The 19,316-nt window shown below is 38.9% G+C and overlaps 3 protein-coding genes across 3 annotated transcripts in view; 2 read left to right on the forward strand and 1 right to left on the reverse strand.

The window, feature by feature from the left end:
* Positions 1-361: 361 nt before the first annotated feature.
* Neb-cGP (ATP synthase membrane subunit K, mitochondrial) lies at positions 362-974 on the reverse strand. Its single transcript, XM_017254584.3, has 3 exons — positions 814-974; positions 676-752; positions 362-589 (listed from the first exon to the last, which is right to left on the reverse strand). Exons 2-3 carry the CDS (start codon positions 748-750, stop codon positions 518-520), a joined length of 147 nt encoding a protein of 48 aa, XP_017110073.1. The 5' UTR covers positions 751-752; positions 814-974; the 3' UTR covers positions 362-517.
* A 1,049-nt stretch (positions 975-2,023) lies between these two features.
* On the forward strand, positions 2,024-4,327 carry Or9a (Odorant receptor 9a). The gene is made up of 4 exons (XM_017254578.2): positions 2,024-2,387; positions 2,442-2,719; positions 3,566-4,087; positions 4,274-4,327. The coding sequence occupies exons 1-4, from the start codon at positions 2,024-2,026 to the stop codon at positions 4,325-4,327; spliced, it is 1,218 nt and encodes a 405-aa protein (XP_017110067.2).
* Positions 4,328-13,044: 8,717 nt separating this feature from the next.
* LOC108128506 (uncharacterized) overlaps positions 13,045-19,316 on the forward strand; it is a 47,833-nt gene continuing 41,561 nt past the window's right edge. The window contains exon 1 of the mRNA XM_070282146.1: positions 13,045-13,415. Coding sequence (XP_070138247.1) covers positions 13,057-13,415 — 359 coding nt within the window. The 5' untranslated portion in view covers positions 13,045-13,056. The remainder of the gene's footprint in view (positions 13,416-19,316) is intronic.

The raw sequence follows: 19,316 nt of genomic DNA on the forward strand, positions 1-19,316 counted from the left end.
ATCGAGTCTAAATCTTCTTATGCTTGACATTTTTAAAGAATTATAGAGGTTTTATGAATATTTATAGATCTTTCCAAAAGAAAAAAGTTTTGGTATTCTCTAAAGCTCCTTAGAAATGGGATAAAGAAGACTATTCTGACAATACAGATGGCATTTCTTTTGGGTCTTGAATCTTGAAGAAAAGAGGCTTAGAGGAAACTTATAGGAAACCACATATGTGGCCAAGTACACCGGCTTCAAAGACATCTCCTTTCCAGCTTGATCATCTAACATTCCTGTAACTAACTCCCTGGACTCCCTTTAATATTATCTCCATCGATGCACCATTTCTTTCAAGGATCGGTTACATAATGCGCTTGGGTTCAGTGTGTTACATTTTCAACTTATTTATTCCTTCAAGGTCTTGCACTACACATTAAATATAAACGGCTCGCTTAACAGAGCAACGTGTGATCCGGACAAAAACCGAAATCCGGCAGCGCTGTACGGATCTGTGAAAGATGCGGGGTGGAGAGCTCTACTTCTTCTTGGGCTTCAGGACCTGGTAGGCGATGAGCAGTCCCATCACGGCGTATGTGGCCTTGGCCACCTGTAATATAAGGATACGGGATATCCGGATTAGCATATTTCTAGCTCCAAAGGCATGGAAAAAGGCAGTAAGCCTCCGCTACTCACGTTAGCACGGCCGGCCATGGTGGTGCCATTGAAGATTTTCGACAGGCCGGTCAGTTTCTCGCCTTCGCCAGCCATTACTGTAAATTAGTATAGATGTTAAGTTAGTTAATGTGCTGTTCTGGTCTCCAGTCTACGTACTTGTTGGGTTTATTTGTAGAGCTTAAGTTGCGAATGGAAAATATTTCTGACAGAGGTTATACAACTGTGCACGGTGTTGGATAACGAAAGTGGTGGCAGTATTGTAAAATGCCTATAAACGAAAGTTTTGGAAAATGCATGAAAGAAATCACGGCGAAAAGATAAAAATATATTATAAATTTTTAATATTAAGTTGTGTTTTGCATTCGGTTTGGATAATGGTCTGTAATTTAAAATATGCCACAAGGGTAACTGTGATGTTTTACACAACACTTTTAAATATTTGGTATTTTTAGGGCGCGAAAGTTTAAAATAATTGGGTTAAGTTTGGACAAAGCTTTTCCTGAAGTTTTCTTTTACTTTTAAATATTATATGAAGACTCTTAATAAATTTCAAAGAAATTTATTTAATTTTGTCAAATATATGCACAGAAAATAACGTTTTAAATATTTCAATATTTAACAGATTTTAGCAAGCCACACAATTTATTTAACTATCTTGAAAGTGAATACTCGAGTATTAAATTGAAGAAAATTGGCTTGAAATTTAAGTTTAAGCTGTGGCCACAAATATATGTATATTATTCACCAATTAGCAATTCGGTGCACTGGGTCGGTATGCCAAATTACAGGTCCTTTGTCAAATGTCAACGGCAGCTTTGTCAAATCGCATCTAATTGTGGGTCTAAAAATAATTATCTACCCCCAGTCGGTTCTGCCAACCCCTTGACCGTTTTAGGACTTGGACTAAATCTCCACAGACTCATTAAAATTATAATGCACTTCCTGGGAACTGAAGTCTGCCATTTGAATGTCAAGAAAGGGGAAGAACCGACATTCATAAAAAAAAGTGAAAGGGAAATGCAAATAAAAAAAACAGAAAAGAGAAAAAAATCGTGTAATTAGTGCCATGAATGCACTTGAAATTCACGCCCCTTACTTACAGCCCAGGAAGGAGAGCATATTAAATGAAAGCAGTGCCAAATCCTCTGTAAAGGACAATGGGGCTTATGGACTTAATGATACCTTTTCCTAATCTTCTAAGGGGCTACAAGAGGGCTCCATTATCTATCGATGCTGATAAGTCCAATATACCCCATTAATTTATAATTATCAAGGATATCTTAGAAAACCGGCACGCCCTTTGATTTTTTGTATAAAAAAGCCCATAAATTGCCAGGAATTTATCAGATACTTAACCTCTCCTAAGATGAGTGACAAAGTCTACAAAAAACAAGAGAAAAAGGAGCAGGAGCCAGACCAGGTCGAGGAGCAGGACAAGTCGTTGCGTATCCAGATCCTAGTTTACCGCTGCATGGGCATAGACCTGTGGAGTCCCACCAGCGCCAATGACCGACGGCTTCTCACGGTGGTGACGATGGGTCCACTGTTCGTCTTTATGCTGCCGATGTTCCTGGCCGCCCACAAGTACATCACCGAGGTCAGCCTACTGTCGGACACCCTGGGCTCCACATTCGCCAGCATGCTGACCCTGATCAAGTTCCTACTTTTTGTCTATTACCGGAAGCAGTTTGTCGGTCTGATTTACCGGATTCGAAGTATTTTAGAGAAGGGTGAGCCAAAAATGACACCAGGTACTTTAACAGGAACTGAACACACTCCCCCAGAGATCTCCGAGTGGCCGGCCGCCCGGGAAATAGTGGACATGGAAAACGAGAGTGACCAGCTCCTTAGCCTGACCTACACCCGTTGCTTTGGTCTGGCCGGAGTCTTTGCAGCCATCAAGCCGTTCGTAGCCATTGTGGTGGCTCTCATCCGTGGCAGATCGGGCCAGACCAAGGTCCACCTGGAGCTGCCCCACAACGGGGTATACCCCTGGGACCTGCAGGTGGTTATGTATTATGTTCCCACCTATCTATGGAATGTTATGGCCAGTTATAGTGCGGTGAGTGGTTAGTTCTATTAAGTAAACCCATAAAAAAGGGGGTTTCCCTAATTTTCCCACTTTTGCGCCTTCCGATGGCTATAGCTCTACCAATTCTTATCCGATCAGGAAACGAAGTACCATTTAGTAATCAGCAAACCCATAAGGGACTTTCCTCATTCAAAACATTGCTGAAATATCGTTTTGAAATTTTTTTGAATTTTTTCCTAGGGGTACCCCTACAAAAATGTGGGTTTTCGCGATTTCCCCACTTTTGCTCCTTCCGATGGCTATAGCTCTACCAATTCTTATCCGATCAGGAAACGAAGTACCATTCAGTAATCAGCGAACCCAGAAGGGACTTTCCTCATTCAAAACATTGCTGAAATATCGTTTTGAAATTTTTCGAATTTTTTCCTAGGGGTACCCCTACAAAAATGTGGGTTTTCGCGATTTCCCCACTTTTGCTCCTTCCGATGGCTATAGCTCTGCCAATTCTTATCCGATCAGGAAACGAAGTACCATTTAGTAATCAGCGAACCCAGAAGGGACTTTTCTCATTCAAAACATTGCTGAAATATTTTTTTGAAATTTTTCGAATTTTTTCCTAGGGGTATTGCTGGTTTTTCTCAAATAGTTAAAAGTGAGGTGTTATTTTTATAGAAGGATTCAAGGGAGTCCTTATTTATTTTCTTTTTTTTACTGCCCATTAAAATGGTAGCCTTAAGGAAAGCAATTTTCTTCAAGGACTCTGGCTGTTAAAGATTAAATTTTAATGGCTTATTGGTTGGCAGTATCAGGGAAAACTGAATTACAATTTAAGTACAATTATGTTTTTCCTTCTCAATAAGTCTTGAATTTTTACAGGTCACCATGGCCCTCTGCGTGGACACTCTGCTGTTCTTTTTCACCTACAACGTGTGTGCCATCTTCAAGATTGCCAAACACCGAATGATTCACCTGCCGGCGGTGGGTGGGGCTGAGGAGCTGGAGGGCCTCGTCCAGATCCTGCTCCTCCACCAGAAGGGCCTTCAGATCGCCGACCACATTGCCGACCAGTATCGTCCTCTCATCTTCCTGCAGTTCTTCTTGTCCGCCCTGCAGATCTGCTTCATCGGTTTCCAGGTGGCGGATCTGTTCCCCAAGCCCCAGAGTCTCTACTTCATCGCCTTCGTGGGATCGCTCCTGATCGCTCTCTTCATCTACTCCAAGTGCGGCGAGAATATCAAGAGTGCCAGCCTGGACTTTGGCAATGGCATCTACGAGAGTCGCTGGACGGACTTTGCCCCGCCCACTAAGAGGGCGCTCCTCATCGCCGGTATGCGCGCCCAGCGACCCTGCCAGATGAAGGGATACTTCTTCGAGGCCAGCATGGCGACTTTTTCGGCGGTGAGTGCCCTCGAAACGAGCTCTATTCAACTTGAAACAAAATACCAATTTAGGAACTAAAAATATACATTCAATAGCATTAATGATGTGCCATTGATAGCCAATTAATATAGTTTTTACAGCAGCTTTCCTACAAAGTATGAGGATAATCCTGTGTATCCTTTTTCTGTCATTTTTTTCACTTAGATTGTCCGCTCTGCCATGTCGTACATCATGATGTTGCGTTCTTTTAATGCATAGGAGAGGAGGACTCAAGGAGAAAGGAGCCAAGGGATCAAAGGAGGAGACAGGACGAATGCTGTGCAGAGGGAGTTGGAACAGACAGTTGAAGAAAAAAGGATATATCATTTTAAAGAAATATATATGGATTTGTATTTTATGTCTATTTTAAAATGTTTCAATAAAATTGATTTTATTAAATTATTAAAATTAATAAACTGATATTTTCAAACTTTAAATACCGTGTAGTTACATTCTAGTAATCAAGAAACGGACACTGCTGAAAATAGGGATAAAAACCTTTTAAAATTCACCTTACTTTCTAAGGACTATTGGGTTTTCCTGCCATATTGCTTTCCAAAGCAAACTTTATTTGCAACCTTTGTGAGGAAACTCTTGCATTTTTATTGAAAAGAGATTGAAATGAAACCCTGATGGCTCAAAATAAAGGACTTCATTTACAAAGTCAACTTGTGTGACAAGTTGGTTAACAAAAACTGAAATTAATACCTTCCTTTTACCAGAATTTTTGATGTCCAGAGCTTGTCAATTTTATTTAATTTTAAAGATAATTTTTGATGTTCATACAGACCAGATATTGAATTACACATTTTTTGAATAAACTAGTAAAAATACACATAGAAGAATTAATTCTAAAAAGTTTCAAATTTAAGATATAAATCAAATAAAACCAAAAAGTATTTTTTCCCAAAAAATAGCACCCACAGCCCACTAAGTGTAGCCTGTGACCCTCCATTTTATGTCACACGTCACCCCCTCAACGCCCATGCTCCGGCCCATGTCCGTCTGTCGCCTGTCGTGTTGCATTTGCTGCTTCAATTTGTTTTATTTTTATAACGAGCCAAGTAATCCGGGCAACAACAACAGCACCAACAAGTGCCACATCAAGAAAAACAGGGGGCGAGGCACAAAGGACCTGGAAGACGGCTGGGATGCGAAGGACGCCGTTAAGTTAAATATAGAGACAGGATGCCCAAACAGCGCACTTCGTCCTGCCCGCCATCGTCATGATGCGACTTTTCAAACTTGGCTTTTTTCTTAGCTCTTAATAAAAGGCTGAGTGTGCACTGGGAGAAAAAAAGGGGCAAATAATAGTAGATAAGTATTTAGGTTTATTAATAAAATATACTATTACTTTTAAGATATTATTATAGATATTAGTAAGTTATTGTATAGATATGCTTAGATTATTTTATACAGATTATAAAAATAAAAGACTTTTTCAAATATAAACCTGTTGTTTTCTTTTAAGTTTTAAATATCATTACTTTATATATGAGTTCTATTAAAAACATAGTATATTAGTTTGTTTTTTTGTTAGATATTATTATTTGAAGTCTTGAAAAATCTATTTAATATTCATCCTAGTAAAGTTTGTTTTAGTGCAATAACCACACATTTTTTTTTAATATAAACTCTAAACTATTAATATTCTATATAATTTAAAAAAAAACAAATTTCCCTCAGTGTGTCTGGGGAAATACCTAAAGCAGATAGCAGTCACTATCGCACTGCATAGTTTCATGATTCCAGGAGCTCCAAGCTCTAGGATTCGTTTACCGATTTCTGCCAGAAGCCCCTGCGGCACCCAGAAGCCCCCCTGGGGGGCTGCCACTGACAGCCTTTGTAACGATTTCCTGTTCGAACCGTGATTGATGATGGACGCCCAGGACGAGAGCAGGACTCGAGCAGAACTCGAGCAGGACTCGGGACAAGGATGTGCAAGAGGTGGCTGGATGCAAAAGTCTTAAGTACACGCCACACTGAGCGGCATGATTGGATACACTCCGTTTCTGCTTACCTGCCGCCCACCCATCCTTGCAACATCCCCTGGCATCCTGGCCATCCTTGCCACAGGGCACAGCAAATGCACTTTCGAGGTCACAAAGCAAATGCAAAATCAGTCCTGGAAACTGGAATTTGCCGTGACAAATTTAATTACCCACTAATTGTTATAGTTATGTTGCATGAGGCATGTGGCATGTGGCATGTTGGGGTGCAATGTTTTGGCTAAATTTAGACGAGACTAAGCTGGAATATTTTTGGTAATTCAATTAGATGCCAATTTACAGTTGCCCTTATGAAGTGTTGGCCACAAAATGAACACACATGCCACCACTCGCCACTTGCCACTTGCCACTCGCCACTAACCACTTGCCACTTGCCATTAAAAGTTTAAGCAGATTTTACAAAGTGCCAAGTTTTGCGTGCCACAAAGAGTTCAACTTTGACCTTTTTATAATTTAATTATTGGCTACTCAAATGCCCCCATTTGTGGCAGGTATTGTGGCATGTAAATATGCTTCAATTTATTACGTACTCAAAAATTAGAAAACATTTTAAAAGTTTCGTCCCGAAGCTGGAAAAGTGATCGGAACTTGAATTTTTTGATTGAATTTTAGGGTTTTCGGTTTTGGATTTCTAATTTCATTGGAAATCCCCCTCCTGCTCCTTCGTCCTGGCAAGCCACGCCTCCGGCTCTAAGCAATTTCTGCTTAATATTGCCAAAAATTGAATTTATTTATCTCGGCCCCTTCCCTTTTCCATTTAGAGTCCTGTAAGTTGGCCCCTGAGCAGATTTTGGTAACACAACAAAACAAGAAAAACAATGGAGAACTGGAATTGAAATGTCCTTCGTCCTTGGTCCTTGGTTTTGGGGCAAATGATTTATTACACACGCACACACCCTGGGAAAGCAAGGAGGCAAGTGGCAAGCTCGACTCCCAAAAAACTCCCAAAAAACAAAACGAAATAAAATATTATTTGACAGATGTGTCTCTGAGTCCGCTCATCCTGCCAGGATTCGCCATAAATAAAATGTACACCAGCATAAACATAAACAAAAAATATTAAAAAATAAAAATAAGAAACAATAAAACATAATAAATACAAAAATATAAAATGTTTTGACAACTTTTCAGGGGCACTTGCAAAAAACAAAACAAAAAACACAAGAAAGGAAAAAAAAAGGTTTTTCACTTCCGGGGCGGAAAATTTGAAATGCCGTTGACTCAATTAGCGAGCTATAAATAATCCCCCCGGCCTGCCCCCCATCTGCCCTTTCCACGCACCTGTCCTGGGCGGCCACCGAATGCGAATGCAGGTCCTGGAAATATCCTGCTGTTGTCTCCTCTGAACGCAAAGGAGAAGAAAGTCACAACAAAAGAAAATAATAACAATAAAAGGGGATAGGACTGGGAGGTAACTATTTTTTAATACTCTTTGAAGTACTAATTGTTAAATATAAGTTAAATATAACAAGAAATTAAAGGGTTAAAAATTATTTTTTAATCTTTAAGATTGAATTACAGGCTTAGAAATAATAATATTTGTTTAGATTACTCAGAGAGAAGATAAAAGAAATGTCCTTTTCTAACTTTTCTTTTAAACAAAAATCATAAAACGTTTTATGAAACACAAGTCTTTAGAAATTTAAAGTAATTTTTACAAACTTTATTTAATATTTTAATATATTTAAAAAGTAAATGATAAGTATGATATTTAATTTATTTTATACTTTTCAAATAAATCTAATAACAATAATTCCAAGAGAACTATATGTCAGAGAAATTGTCCAAGAATCGCTGGTGAAAGGAAGTCGCGTTGACCATTGTTGGCTTTCCTCCTAGATAACTATAAATCCTGGCCAACCCCCTTCCCTGACCCCCTCTCCTCTTCTTAGCCTCACTTTGCTGCCACTTGATGTTCTTTGGCCATGTCCTGGCGCTCCTTACGGAGTGGCATTCGCTTTGACTGTCGCTGTCGAATGCAAAAACATAGCCAGGTGCCGGCTCCACGGGCAATGGAAATATGCGGCAAAAGGATATCTGATCCAGGACACGACTAAAGGAAACGAAAAACCGGATGAATATTCCACAAATTAATCAACAGATGCCAGAAATCTCAGGATTCCAGAGGACACGCGTACAGGACTTCTACTCTGCTGAGTAAGCAATGCAGATAATGCAGCCCATTTATGGCCAGATTTCCGACCAAGAAAAAAATGAAAAGAAAATATTTATAATTAAGAATATTACAATTTTTCTTCAGAATTATTTTTAAATGTTTTCTCTTTTTTTAATGCCTATTTTTTATGAAAATACATCCAAAGTTGATGTTTATTTTGTGCCATATACAAGAGGTGTGATGTTTAACCCAAACGGCTAATAAAATTATGTGCAATCCGCGCCCGACAATCATAATTTCCCACTGGGTCCTAACTCCTAACTCACAGGACGTTTAGACGCATATAGTCGCGGCAAGGTCCTGCATCCTGGAGGCCAGGAGGTCGTCGTGTGTGGCACGTAAAACGGTAACAAAGTAACGCCGGAGAAGCTTAACGACTCTGGCCATAATGTTTGGCAAGCTGCTCTGTCTCAGAGCCATCAAAAAGGACACAGCGAAGGATGCGGACGGACACGCGGACACTTAGACACACAGACGGACGGCGGACACACGGACAGACGGGCAGCTACCGGAAAGTCCGGAAACTTTGGTAGGTGGTAGCGTCTTAGGTGGCAATAAGCTTGCCCTTCGTACACGTTGAGAAAAAAAGGAGTAATGGCGCCATTAAAGTTTATATGTTTTGTGTTTTCACTTTTAGCGCCCGCTCTCTCTCTTCTTGTGGGCGGAGTGTCCTGTCGCCGAACCAGGAGCCGCTTGTAACGTCCCCTTGTCATTGATGATGATTTATTGCTTCGACTGCAAGTTGGGCCGAAAAAAAAATTGGGATATACGTATAAATATGTGTATATTTATGAGCCTGGGAGCCAATAGAAGTCAGCAAAGTGCTGAAATATCGAGTATACGCCACGTTGGTCAATGCATTTCTGACACGCCGCAGGACACTATCTAAAAGATACGGTTCCTGTCATTTTCCAATGCCTTATTTTAAATGAAAAGAAATAAATTTTTAATAATATAATTTTGAATTAATGTAATATTTTAAGATGGTTTACCTGAAACTTAAAAATCTGTTTCAAACTTACCATTTTTTCGAGTGTAGAGCCACATTCCCAAGCCCAGCTTGCCGCCACTTTGTACCGAGTGCTCTCTCCTTTCCCTTAGTCCTTTCAGGCTTGCGTGTGTGCGTAGGCGGAAGGTCCTGCAAGGCTCCAATTGGAACTAAGCCAGATTTCTCACGGATTGGGGCTTCTTGGCCCGGCAGCCTGGCTTCGTCTCCAGGACAATTTCTGTTTGCCCGTCCGGCATGCACCTGTTCGCCGTCCTTTCGTTGTCCTTTTTTCGCAACCAGCTGTTGCGACTGTTATTATCCTTTATCCTTCTGAGTTCTGAATTAACTTGTTGCGTGTTTCGCTAATGCGAAAAGATCCTGGAAAAAGGAGGGCAACATTTTTAAAAAAGGATATTTGATTAAGAAGGTACATTAAAAATAATTCTAAAAGTATGCTTGCATAATTTAAGTATTTATTGACCCATTTTATGTTTTATTTTTAAAAAGTATAATATCCTTTTTAGAAATTTAATTTGTTAGTGGCTATATTTGAATCAAATTTCTAAGATTTGCCTCTTTTGCTGCAATTTATTGAATAAAGTGAAATAAGATTATGTTTGTTTTTTTTTTATTCGAATTTCCGGTTAAATCCTTTAAAATCTTTAGAGTTTTCCCCATTTCCCTCCTCCATCTCTCTCTGGCCTTAGCATTTGGCTGAAACTGTACTCCGAAAAAGCTTTCGGAGTGACAGCAAACAGGTACTGCTGTTAACAACAGGCCTTTGGCAACCAGCTAACAGAGAAGCAACAGTTCTAGGATCATAATGGGCGAAGCATGTTGCGGCAACATGTTGCTGGTAAGCTCACTGAAGTGGGGCTTAAATGTTGCAGGGAAATGGGGATTTTTGTCAGGGAGAAAGGTACAGTGGAGTAAATCAGGCATTATCTGACTATTATATGATAATTAAAAGCTATAAAATTATTCCAGATTTGTAGGTAATGCTTTGGTATATCTATTATGTATAAATTAATATATTTTAAGAATAAAAAAAGTTTTATTTTTGCCCCACAGTGCAGTGATGCCTGGAGAGTTAACAGTTAAGCTGGCAACCAGCTAACAGAGAAGCAACAGTGCCCGTTCCCAATGCCCCAGAGCTCCAATGGCGAATCGCGACTAACGGAACTTTCAGTTCCTGTTCGGAGCTGTGACGTTACGGTTGCGGGTTTCGCCGTGAAATAGTTTCGAAGCAGTAGTAGAGCGACAGTATTCAAAGTTTGGAAACAGTATTTTGAAACGGAGAGTCAGTGCTGGAAAAGTTATATAAAACTCAAGATCTTCAAATCACAGAGAGACAGAGAACATAGATATCGAAAGCAAAAAAGAAAAACAATCCTAAATTAAAAACAAAAAGGTTTGAATTCAGATTCTTAACTCTCTCATAGTTCTTTTATTTTTGTTTATATTTTTTTGAAAGTGTGTGTGTGTTGCCAAAAATAAAAGTTGACTTTTTTTAAGGGGCTTACTTACAAAAAAAAACAATAAACAAAACAATCCAAATAATTAAAGATATATTAAGTAAGAATATAAAAGACCATATCGAAGGTCAGGTAACTTGGGGGCTGTATCTTCTGCCTGGGCAGAGCTATTATAAAGCCATTTTATCTTTTTTTTTGCTAACTTGGCTTAAATACAGTTTATGCAGACCTAAGCATAAAATTTCATTTTCACCCCCAAGTTTTCTTTGGGGCGGTTATTTTTTTTGGGTTAATTTTCGTTACTTTTTCATATAAGGTTGTCACATATCTCAAATAGCTTATATTTGATGAGCATGTGTTTTTTTTCGGTTCCATTTCTGGGGGTCTGAGGGTCACCTATTTTCTGTCATGGCTCCCTTTCTCAGTTTCATATTTTATTTATTTAGACGCCACCCCCACAATGTCTACGTCTTTATCTCTGAGTCTGTATCCTGCTCCCAGCTCCCCATCCGTATCCTTGCCTCCTTTTTTGCTATCCCTCCGTATAGTCTTTTGTTATGCATAGGTCCGTGTAAATCATTCATATGCAAATGCTGTGAAAATTCACATTTATATCGCAGGACTACGGCCCGTATAAAATATGTTTCGTTTAAGTATTCTTCCTTGTCTGTGGTCAGTTTCAGGGTATCCACAGGTCCTCGTCCTCCATTCCATTTTTTTTTCTGGTCAGTTGGCATTAAGTGGTGCCTACTTATCGGCAACTGCTACTGATAAATAGCCTCCGTACGGCACCAATTACGGCGTAGAGCAGTTCATTTGCCAGCATGACTAACCGCTTTCCGATTTTTCGCTTTTCCGATTTTCCGCCTTTCCATAACAAATAATCTAATCGCTGCCGCTGTGAGCTTGGCGTGTGTGAATGATTTGCTATTTGCGGCGCTTCTGTCGGTGAATTTTTGTTTTATTTTTTAATTACTTGTGGCATGAACAGAGAGAGAGAGAGAGAGGAGTGGGGGGCAGATAGAGGGGGGGCATTTTAATCTGGCGAAGTGATCAATTGTTGAACTGACGAGCGATTATAATCGCGGCGGGATGTTGACGCATTAAGCCACTTGTCCGTCGCTTTTCCGGTCCACTGTCCGTTCCCTATTGTCCGTGTGTCCGTTGTACGTGTGTCCGTTGTCCGCTGTCACGGTTGAATGTTTGCCAATGGCTTTATCCGGAAACTTGGCTTATGTTCCGGAGACTTTTGCAAATTGGTAGGGCTTGTGGGGGGATTGATACTCTGAGGAAGTTTGTTTTTTAAATTATAACAAATATAAGTTTTACTTTAAATTATAGAACTTTATTAAGTTATATTTGCTTGAAAAATAAACTTTTCATCTTATAATACAAAGACTATAATGATATTGATTTTCTTTTGGAAATAAACCGAGAAAACTAACCCAAATCTGTCTAGAATTTAAATTCTAGAATTTTTATATGAAAGATAAGCTTTAAAAAGTCACTGATTTTAAAAAAAAGTAGTATAAAAAAGGTCTTTCAGTTTGAAATCGTACAACAAAATGATAAAAATTCTTTAAAAAAGTTTAAGAACTCTTAAGACTTTAAGTTTAAAGTTATGAACTCTATATCTTAATAAACAGTAGTCCGATTTGTCTGAAACTTTCACTAATTAGACTTAACTGTCTAATCCCTTAAAAATATCATATTTTATAAAAATTGATTTAAAAAATTAATCAAATTCTATCTCTTTGTAATTTTTTAATATTTATTTTTTAATATAATAATATTTTAAATGCTAAACTAAAAGTTTCAAAACCTCTTTCTTTGAAAAATCTTCCAAGGCATATGCTTTTTTTCTTGTAAGCCCAACAAACTGCATAAATAAGTGCCAAAAGTAGCAACCCAGTGTCCTGTTTAATATTGTGGCTAATTTGGTTTTGGCCAGAAACAAAAATGAGGAAAAAAAGGTGAAGAAATTATAATGAAAATAAGAAAAGCTAGAAGAAAAAGAAAGCCAAGAGGTCCTGGGTCCTGGAATGGGCATTCCTGTAAGCGGCTTTCCACCAGCCACGGCAATTAATTTACATTAATTTTTCCTTTTGTTGGCCAAGACTGGGTGGCTTCTTTATTTTTTTTGTGTTTTGGAATTTTCTGGTTGGGTTTCTTTGTCTGTGTGGAGCTTTATTAAAAAACAATTACAACACTTGGATGTTTATTTTTTGTTTTGTTTTGCATTTAAACGCGTCTTGGACAGCATTCACCGTATTACAACACCATAGAGAGAGAGAATCAGGATGTCGCAGGACAAGCAGGACACTCAGGAGAAGGAGACCCAGGCGAATGGGTGTCCGCCTTCGCCGGTCTCACCGGCACCGCCCCTGACCGAGGAGTTGGAGGCGGTGTCGGTGTCGGTGGTGGTGGAGGACGGTGACCGGAGGACTATAAGTTGCGGTGGAGCTGAAGCCGGAGCTGGTGCTGGCCATCCGGAAGCGGAAGTGGCAGGAGCCGCTAAAGCTGGAGAGCAGGAAGCCGCTAAGGAAGATGACGAAGCCGGAGCTGCGGCAATTCCCAATCCAAATCCTAATCCCAATCCGAACCCGAGCCTAAATCCGAATCCAGAAGGCGACAGGGAGAGGGAATCGCACGCCGACAGGTGAGTCAGTACGAATTCCGTGAATTGTGCTTGGAAACCCGAAAGAATCCCTCGGAAACCATGTCAATATCCATTAGCTAATTTGAAAGGGGGTAGGGGCCTAAGTAGCCCCCCAAAAAAAATACCAAAAAAAAACTGGCCAAAAATCAACCTAATTGTAATAAAGAGGCATGAGTCCTTAGGCGTAATTTAACCAAAAAAAAGAGAACCCTATATTTAATTACTTATATATTTCTTTAAGGTGTAAAAAATCCAGAAAACATTCATTATAAGTATGCCCCATAATTGTCATTACATTAAATTACATAACACAACTCATACATTCATAATAATTGAAGACTTGCATTAAAAATAATTGCATATTTCATAGCTCACTTCGCACTAGTTAAAAAAAAGACATTTATACACTTAAGTAAAGCCCTTAAATATCATGTAAATTCTTAAATCAATTCCTAAAAGTTAAACCCTTGCATTTAGATTCCAGATTGTTGTATGTAAAGTATATTTTAAGTTAATTTAATAATTTGTGTAAACTTTTCTGCAGAGCATTACTTGTAAAAAATGTGTGTTTCTTTTAAGGTTGATTGTTTAAAGTTTTAAAAATCAATTGTATATTATGTATATTGGCTTTTTAAATTAGTTTAAATTATGATTAAAGTGAGAAATAATTTAAAATATATTTTTTATTTAACTGAGGAATTTGGTTGTAATTTTAAACAGTAATTTTTTAATTACAATTTAAATCTTGGCTCCAGAAACTTTCAACAAAAAGTTATGATTTTTAAGAACCAAAGTCACTAAAACTTCAATTGATTGTTTCATATCCTAAGGCTTTAGTTTTAAAGAAATAAATAACACATTTTTAATGTAAAATATAATATTTTTTAGTACAAATATTTGTTAGGTTTTATTGCCAAAAAATCCTTTAAACAAAGAAGTAGTTTTGATGTGATTTTAATTCTTATAATTCTAATGTTATAGTAACAGAGTTATATATAATTCTAATCAGTTTCTTTAAGAAGTTTCTTAAAAAAATAACAAAAAAGAAAAAAGCTAAAACCAAAATTGCTTCTCGTTATCCTAATTATCCCGAATTGAAGCCAATGCTCCGTGGTCTAGGGCTTTTGGCCCAAAACATTCCCAAAAACCTGGCCCAAAAACCGACAATCGAGAGAAGCCACATTAGGAAGTTTTCGAGCACCTATGTTGCTGGCCCAAAGCTGGTGTCACTCCAGTTCCTCATCCTGGGGAGGTTGGGGGCCGCCTTAAGCCTCCTTAGGTGAAGTTGCCAGTGAGGATACCTCCAGCCGCATCCTATTTTCCATTTGCCATTCCACCTGGCACCCCCCCCCCCCCAAAAAGGCACCGTTGACGGCTTGGCACACATTGTTAACACATTGCAGCTGTATTAGTGGCTTTTGGCCATGAAAGGGGATTCCCATTAGGGATGCTTTATAAATAGATGCACGTAAGCCGGCCAAATATTTGACTAACCCGGCTAGCAGGCCCAAACAGCCTGACATGCTGCCATCCTGGCATACTGACATCCTGGCAGCTCATCATTTAGCCAAAATCTCACATCACAGCTCACTGTGCTCGGTTCTCGGTTTTCGGCTTACGGTTTTCACATCTCAAGTCTTGGCCCGATTTTCGAAATTCACAAATTTCCAGTTCCACGGGCCCTGAGCTTTAAGCCAAGTTAATTAAGCGTCCAACAATTATCGCAGGCGCTGCTTCGACTTGGGCTTTGGTTTTCTGCTCGCGAGCTACACTGGAATAAATTTTGGGGGTGTTTAGGAGTGAGAAGATATGGTAGTTCTTTATGAAAGAGTTCAAGTAACAAAAACTAAGCTATTTTGAAAAGTATCCCCTTTTATTTCTCTCAGTGCCGGCTTTGTGGCATCGGCTTTTCTTGGCTCTGATCCTGGTAGGTGCTCCTACCCCCCCAGTAGAGTCCTTGTAAGATGTTACCTTTGGCAGTCTGTTGACAGCGAAACGTTTTCCACTTTGTAGCTAATTATGTTCCAATTAGTGTTATCCTTAATCCTCCTCACGTCCTTACAGCCTTACCCCCCTCTACACCTCTTGTCTTAACACCGGAACCCTTCTACTGCAACAAACCAATTGCAAGTGCGGTTTGCATGCGAGTGGGAGTGTGTGTGTGTCTATATGGGTCTTTGTTTAGGCCCTGATATGAAGTTGGCTGTTATCTGAATTGGCCTTATTACCGACTTACCTCCCCACCTCTGTTAGAACCTCCATCTCGCTAATGAGATCTCCGCTTATCGCTGATTTATTGCCGACTCAACTGGGCTTTAGTTGCGAGGTCTGATGGCTTTCTGGCTCAGTGTTTTAGTTTTTATTACCTTTGTCTCTGTTTTGGTTTAGGGCTGTGATTTTATTTTAGTAGTATAAATATAGTATAATATATCTAAAAATATAAGCAAGCCTTAAAGCCTTAACTTTTTCTTGGAATATCCTTAATTCTATAATAAGCATAATTAGAAGAGTTTGCAAACAGTTTACTTTATGAAAGTTATGCATTAACTTTAATGAACTGCCTTGGGCTATTTAAACTTGATTTAGTCCCCCATTTATTTTGTATCCTTCGAAAAGGAAACTGCGGAAACTCAGAGAACTCTGTTGAGTTTTGTTGGTGGAAAAGTTTAGCGATTGGTTTTCTATTTTCAGAGTTCCCAGTAACCAGTTTTCAGTTTTGGTTTGGAATTCAATTAGAGTCTTGATTTTCCTTATCATTCTTTATCATTTGTGTGTCAATTAGCAGAGAGCAGAGGATCCTGTCTTGCGAGGACAAGGTCTAACCTCCACCTCCACTCAGCCAGGCAGTAATTTCCGGTCTGCCCTCGAGCACTCAATCATTGGCTCCATTCATCGAATTTAACACTGCAATTGACACTTTTGCGGCATTTTGTCGATTGGCGGTTTTGCCGTCTTGCCGGTTGGCGGTTTTGTTTGTTTTTGCGATAATTAAATGCCTAATTGGAGTGCCAACAAGCTTCGGCTGGCAAAAGGAGCCACTCATCCACTCACCCAGTCAGCCAGGACCAACTATGTTGTCCGAAGGGGTTGTCACTCCATTGTTGACTTTCTGCACATCAATTTTTCAGCGAAAAGGTAAAAAAAAAAGAAAAGAGAATCAACATCAACATCAGTTGTGGCACATCCTGTTATATATCCTTCTTCCTGTTTGTCCTGTCCCTGCAGGATTGACAGGATAATTAACATCATCTCCTCAACAGACCTGCCGCTCCACTAGGATTTCAATACGAAAACATTACGAGAATAAATCGGAAGGTTTATTGTTGCTTTTTGGAATTAACAAAATATCAACCACCCCCATAACCCCTCCCCTTGGCCGTATCCTGAATAGAAAATGAGTCCTGGTGGTGGCACGTGAGCTGCCTGTCAGATGAGTCCAGTTGCCACTCAGTTTTTGGCCAAATTGTTAATGGAAATTATGGCCTATTAGCTGTTTTGCATATTCCGGCATAACAATATCCCACTCCTATTTTAACATGTCTTTTAATATGTCCAAAAATTTCCGAACTTGTTTCGCTATTAAATCAAAAACTGACGACTTAACCAAATCAGCATTCCGAGTTGTCTTTTTTAATAAATCACCGACTCAATCCTTTTCAGCCATCTCTTATCCCAAGAGAGGGAGATGCAAAAAAAAGAAAAAGAAAACCACTCGAAGAGGAAGAGGAGGTCCTGCCACATCCTTTGAATTCCTTTTCTTCTTGACTTGCCTGCTTAGTTATGCAAATCTCATATTTTGGCAAAAGTTTGCCAGCTTCCTTGGCTTCCCAGCTCCTTGGATATCTACTATACATTTTGTTATAAAGTTACCTTGGACTGGGATTCTTTTTGCAGGTAAAAGTATCAGAAATATATATACTATAAATATAGAGAGAGAGGGGTGGATGTACTAAATCTATATCCTGTTGAATTAATCAAGACTGTCAGCTAATACGCATTCAAATCGGAATCAAAGTCCAAAAGTGAATGTGATTTCTAATCAATGACCTGGACTTGGCAATTGAAACTCCCCGAGTCCAGAGTCCAGAGCCCTTACAGCGTCCTGGCGAGTCCTGGCCAGTGATTTACGGTTGCTAATTCCGCTGTGTGTCCTTCGTCCTTCGCTTCGGCCATTTCCCAGCGGGCCTTTGGCATTGGCATTCAGTGAACGGTCAATGTAAAGCCCAGGACTTGACCCACCGACGTGTCCTTGACTACTCGAATGGCAGGCTAACACCACTACACACACACACACACTGACACAGAGGCACAATTAAAGGTACAAGGACATGAACATGGACATGCATGTAAAATGATCGGATGGAAGCAGTTAGGGAATCATTTCCCATTGGGGCCCAACTTTCTAAACAAAAGGCCACTTTAAAATTACTACAAAAATCAACATGTTCTTTGGAGTTAAGCATAGAAATTAAAACAATTACGAATGGGGTTAGTTTAGGGGTTGGACTATATGATACCTGGTACTACTTCTTATAAAAGGAAGTTTCTTTATAAAAATTTTACCAAGAGAGTTTATAATTGGTATTAAAAAAAAGGCTTAAGTATATCCTTTAAATCAATGTATAGAAGGGAATTAGACTTAAAAATGTACTCCATAAGTACCGGGTATTAATACTATTATGGTTTTTAATATATTAGGTGTTTATACTTTAAGGTCATTATAATAAATACTATTTTACTGATTAATAAATTATATAAATTAAAGAAAAGAAACTCTATTAGTACCGGATATGAATTAAAAAAATATACTTTTAGTAAGAATAGAACTTCAAAGACCTCAGTTTTATTAAATACCCTATTCCATATTCCCTCTATTTATGACTTCCATTTCATAAAATACTCTACTCATTCTTCTCTAAATTCTTCAGATTATTCATCCTGGTATCCCCATCATTTTTCAACAAAATTCCCTTTACTTGTTGCTCCTGCACCTTGTCGAGAATTTATTTCACTAATTTGGCTTAATTACCTTCATAGTTAGACTGCTTTGGAGTAGTTCCACCAACTATGTAGACAATTAGCGTTTATTAACTCGCTAATCAAACTGCTTTTTATTTATTAGATCCCATAAAGTGGAAACTTTCCTTTTTTTTTTGTGTTTAACTTGAAGGAGAAGAAGAACAATTCCAGAGCATAGTTGCTAGTTGTATGTATGTGAAGAGGAGCTAGTTTAACCACGCAGGACATTACGGGTAGTCAGGGTAGCGCGGCAAGGATATAAAAAAAAAAGAAAAAAGGACGAAGACAGAGACGCACTCTGAGCAAGCGGAAGAAGCAATTGGCCAAAATGGTATTTGAAGTAAAACTCAGAAACGTGACGGGATTCACAAACGGTGTGGCACGCATGCCAGCATGCCGCAAGGACCTCACACTAACACACACACACAAATGCAGTATCTGTGTGTGAGTAAGCTTACTTAAGGACACCAACATTGGCGACAAAAAGCCTCGCGTCTCTGCTGAGGGAAAGAAACCCATGTCGGGGAAAAAGCAGAGCCTCTGGCAGGGCTCTAAGTTTTAAATACCCTTTGGGTCAGAAGCCCTTTAAAATGTTAGATTACGTATACGTATTACGTGCCGTAAGGGAAGGGGGGCTGCTAATTTGTGGGGGTATATCATCTTTTATAAGTATGGCTTTTCTTTGAAATATTTCTTCATTTAAGATTTAATTAAATTTTAATAGTATTTTAGTTACGTAAATCGTAAGGTGTAATTACGTTACGAAAGGTGGAAGTCCTAGCTATCTTGTTTGTTAAAATAGGAATATGACATTTTTGTTGGATTTTTAATATTTTTCTCTAATTAATGTTGTTTTTTTTTGTAGAGAAATCTTTATAAAAG

The sequence above is a fragment of the Drosophila bipectinata genome, chromosome XL (genome assembly GCF_030179905.1).
Source record: "Drosophila bipectinata strain 14024-0381.07 chromosome XL, DbipHiC1v2, whole genome shotgun sequence".
NCBI classification, from domain to species: Eukaryota; Metazoa; Arthropoda; class Insecta; order Diptera; family Drosophilidae; genus Drosophila; species Drosophila bipectinata.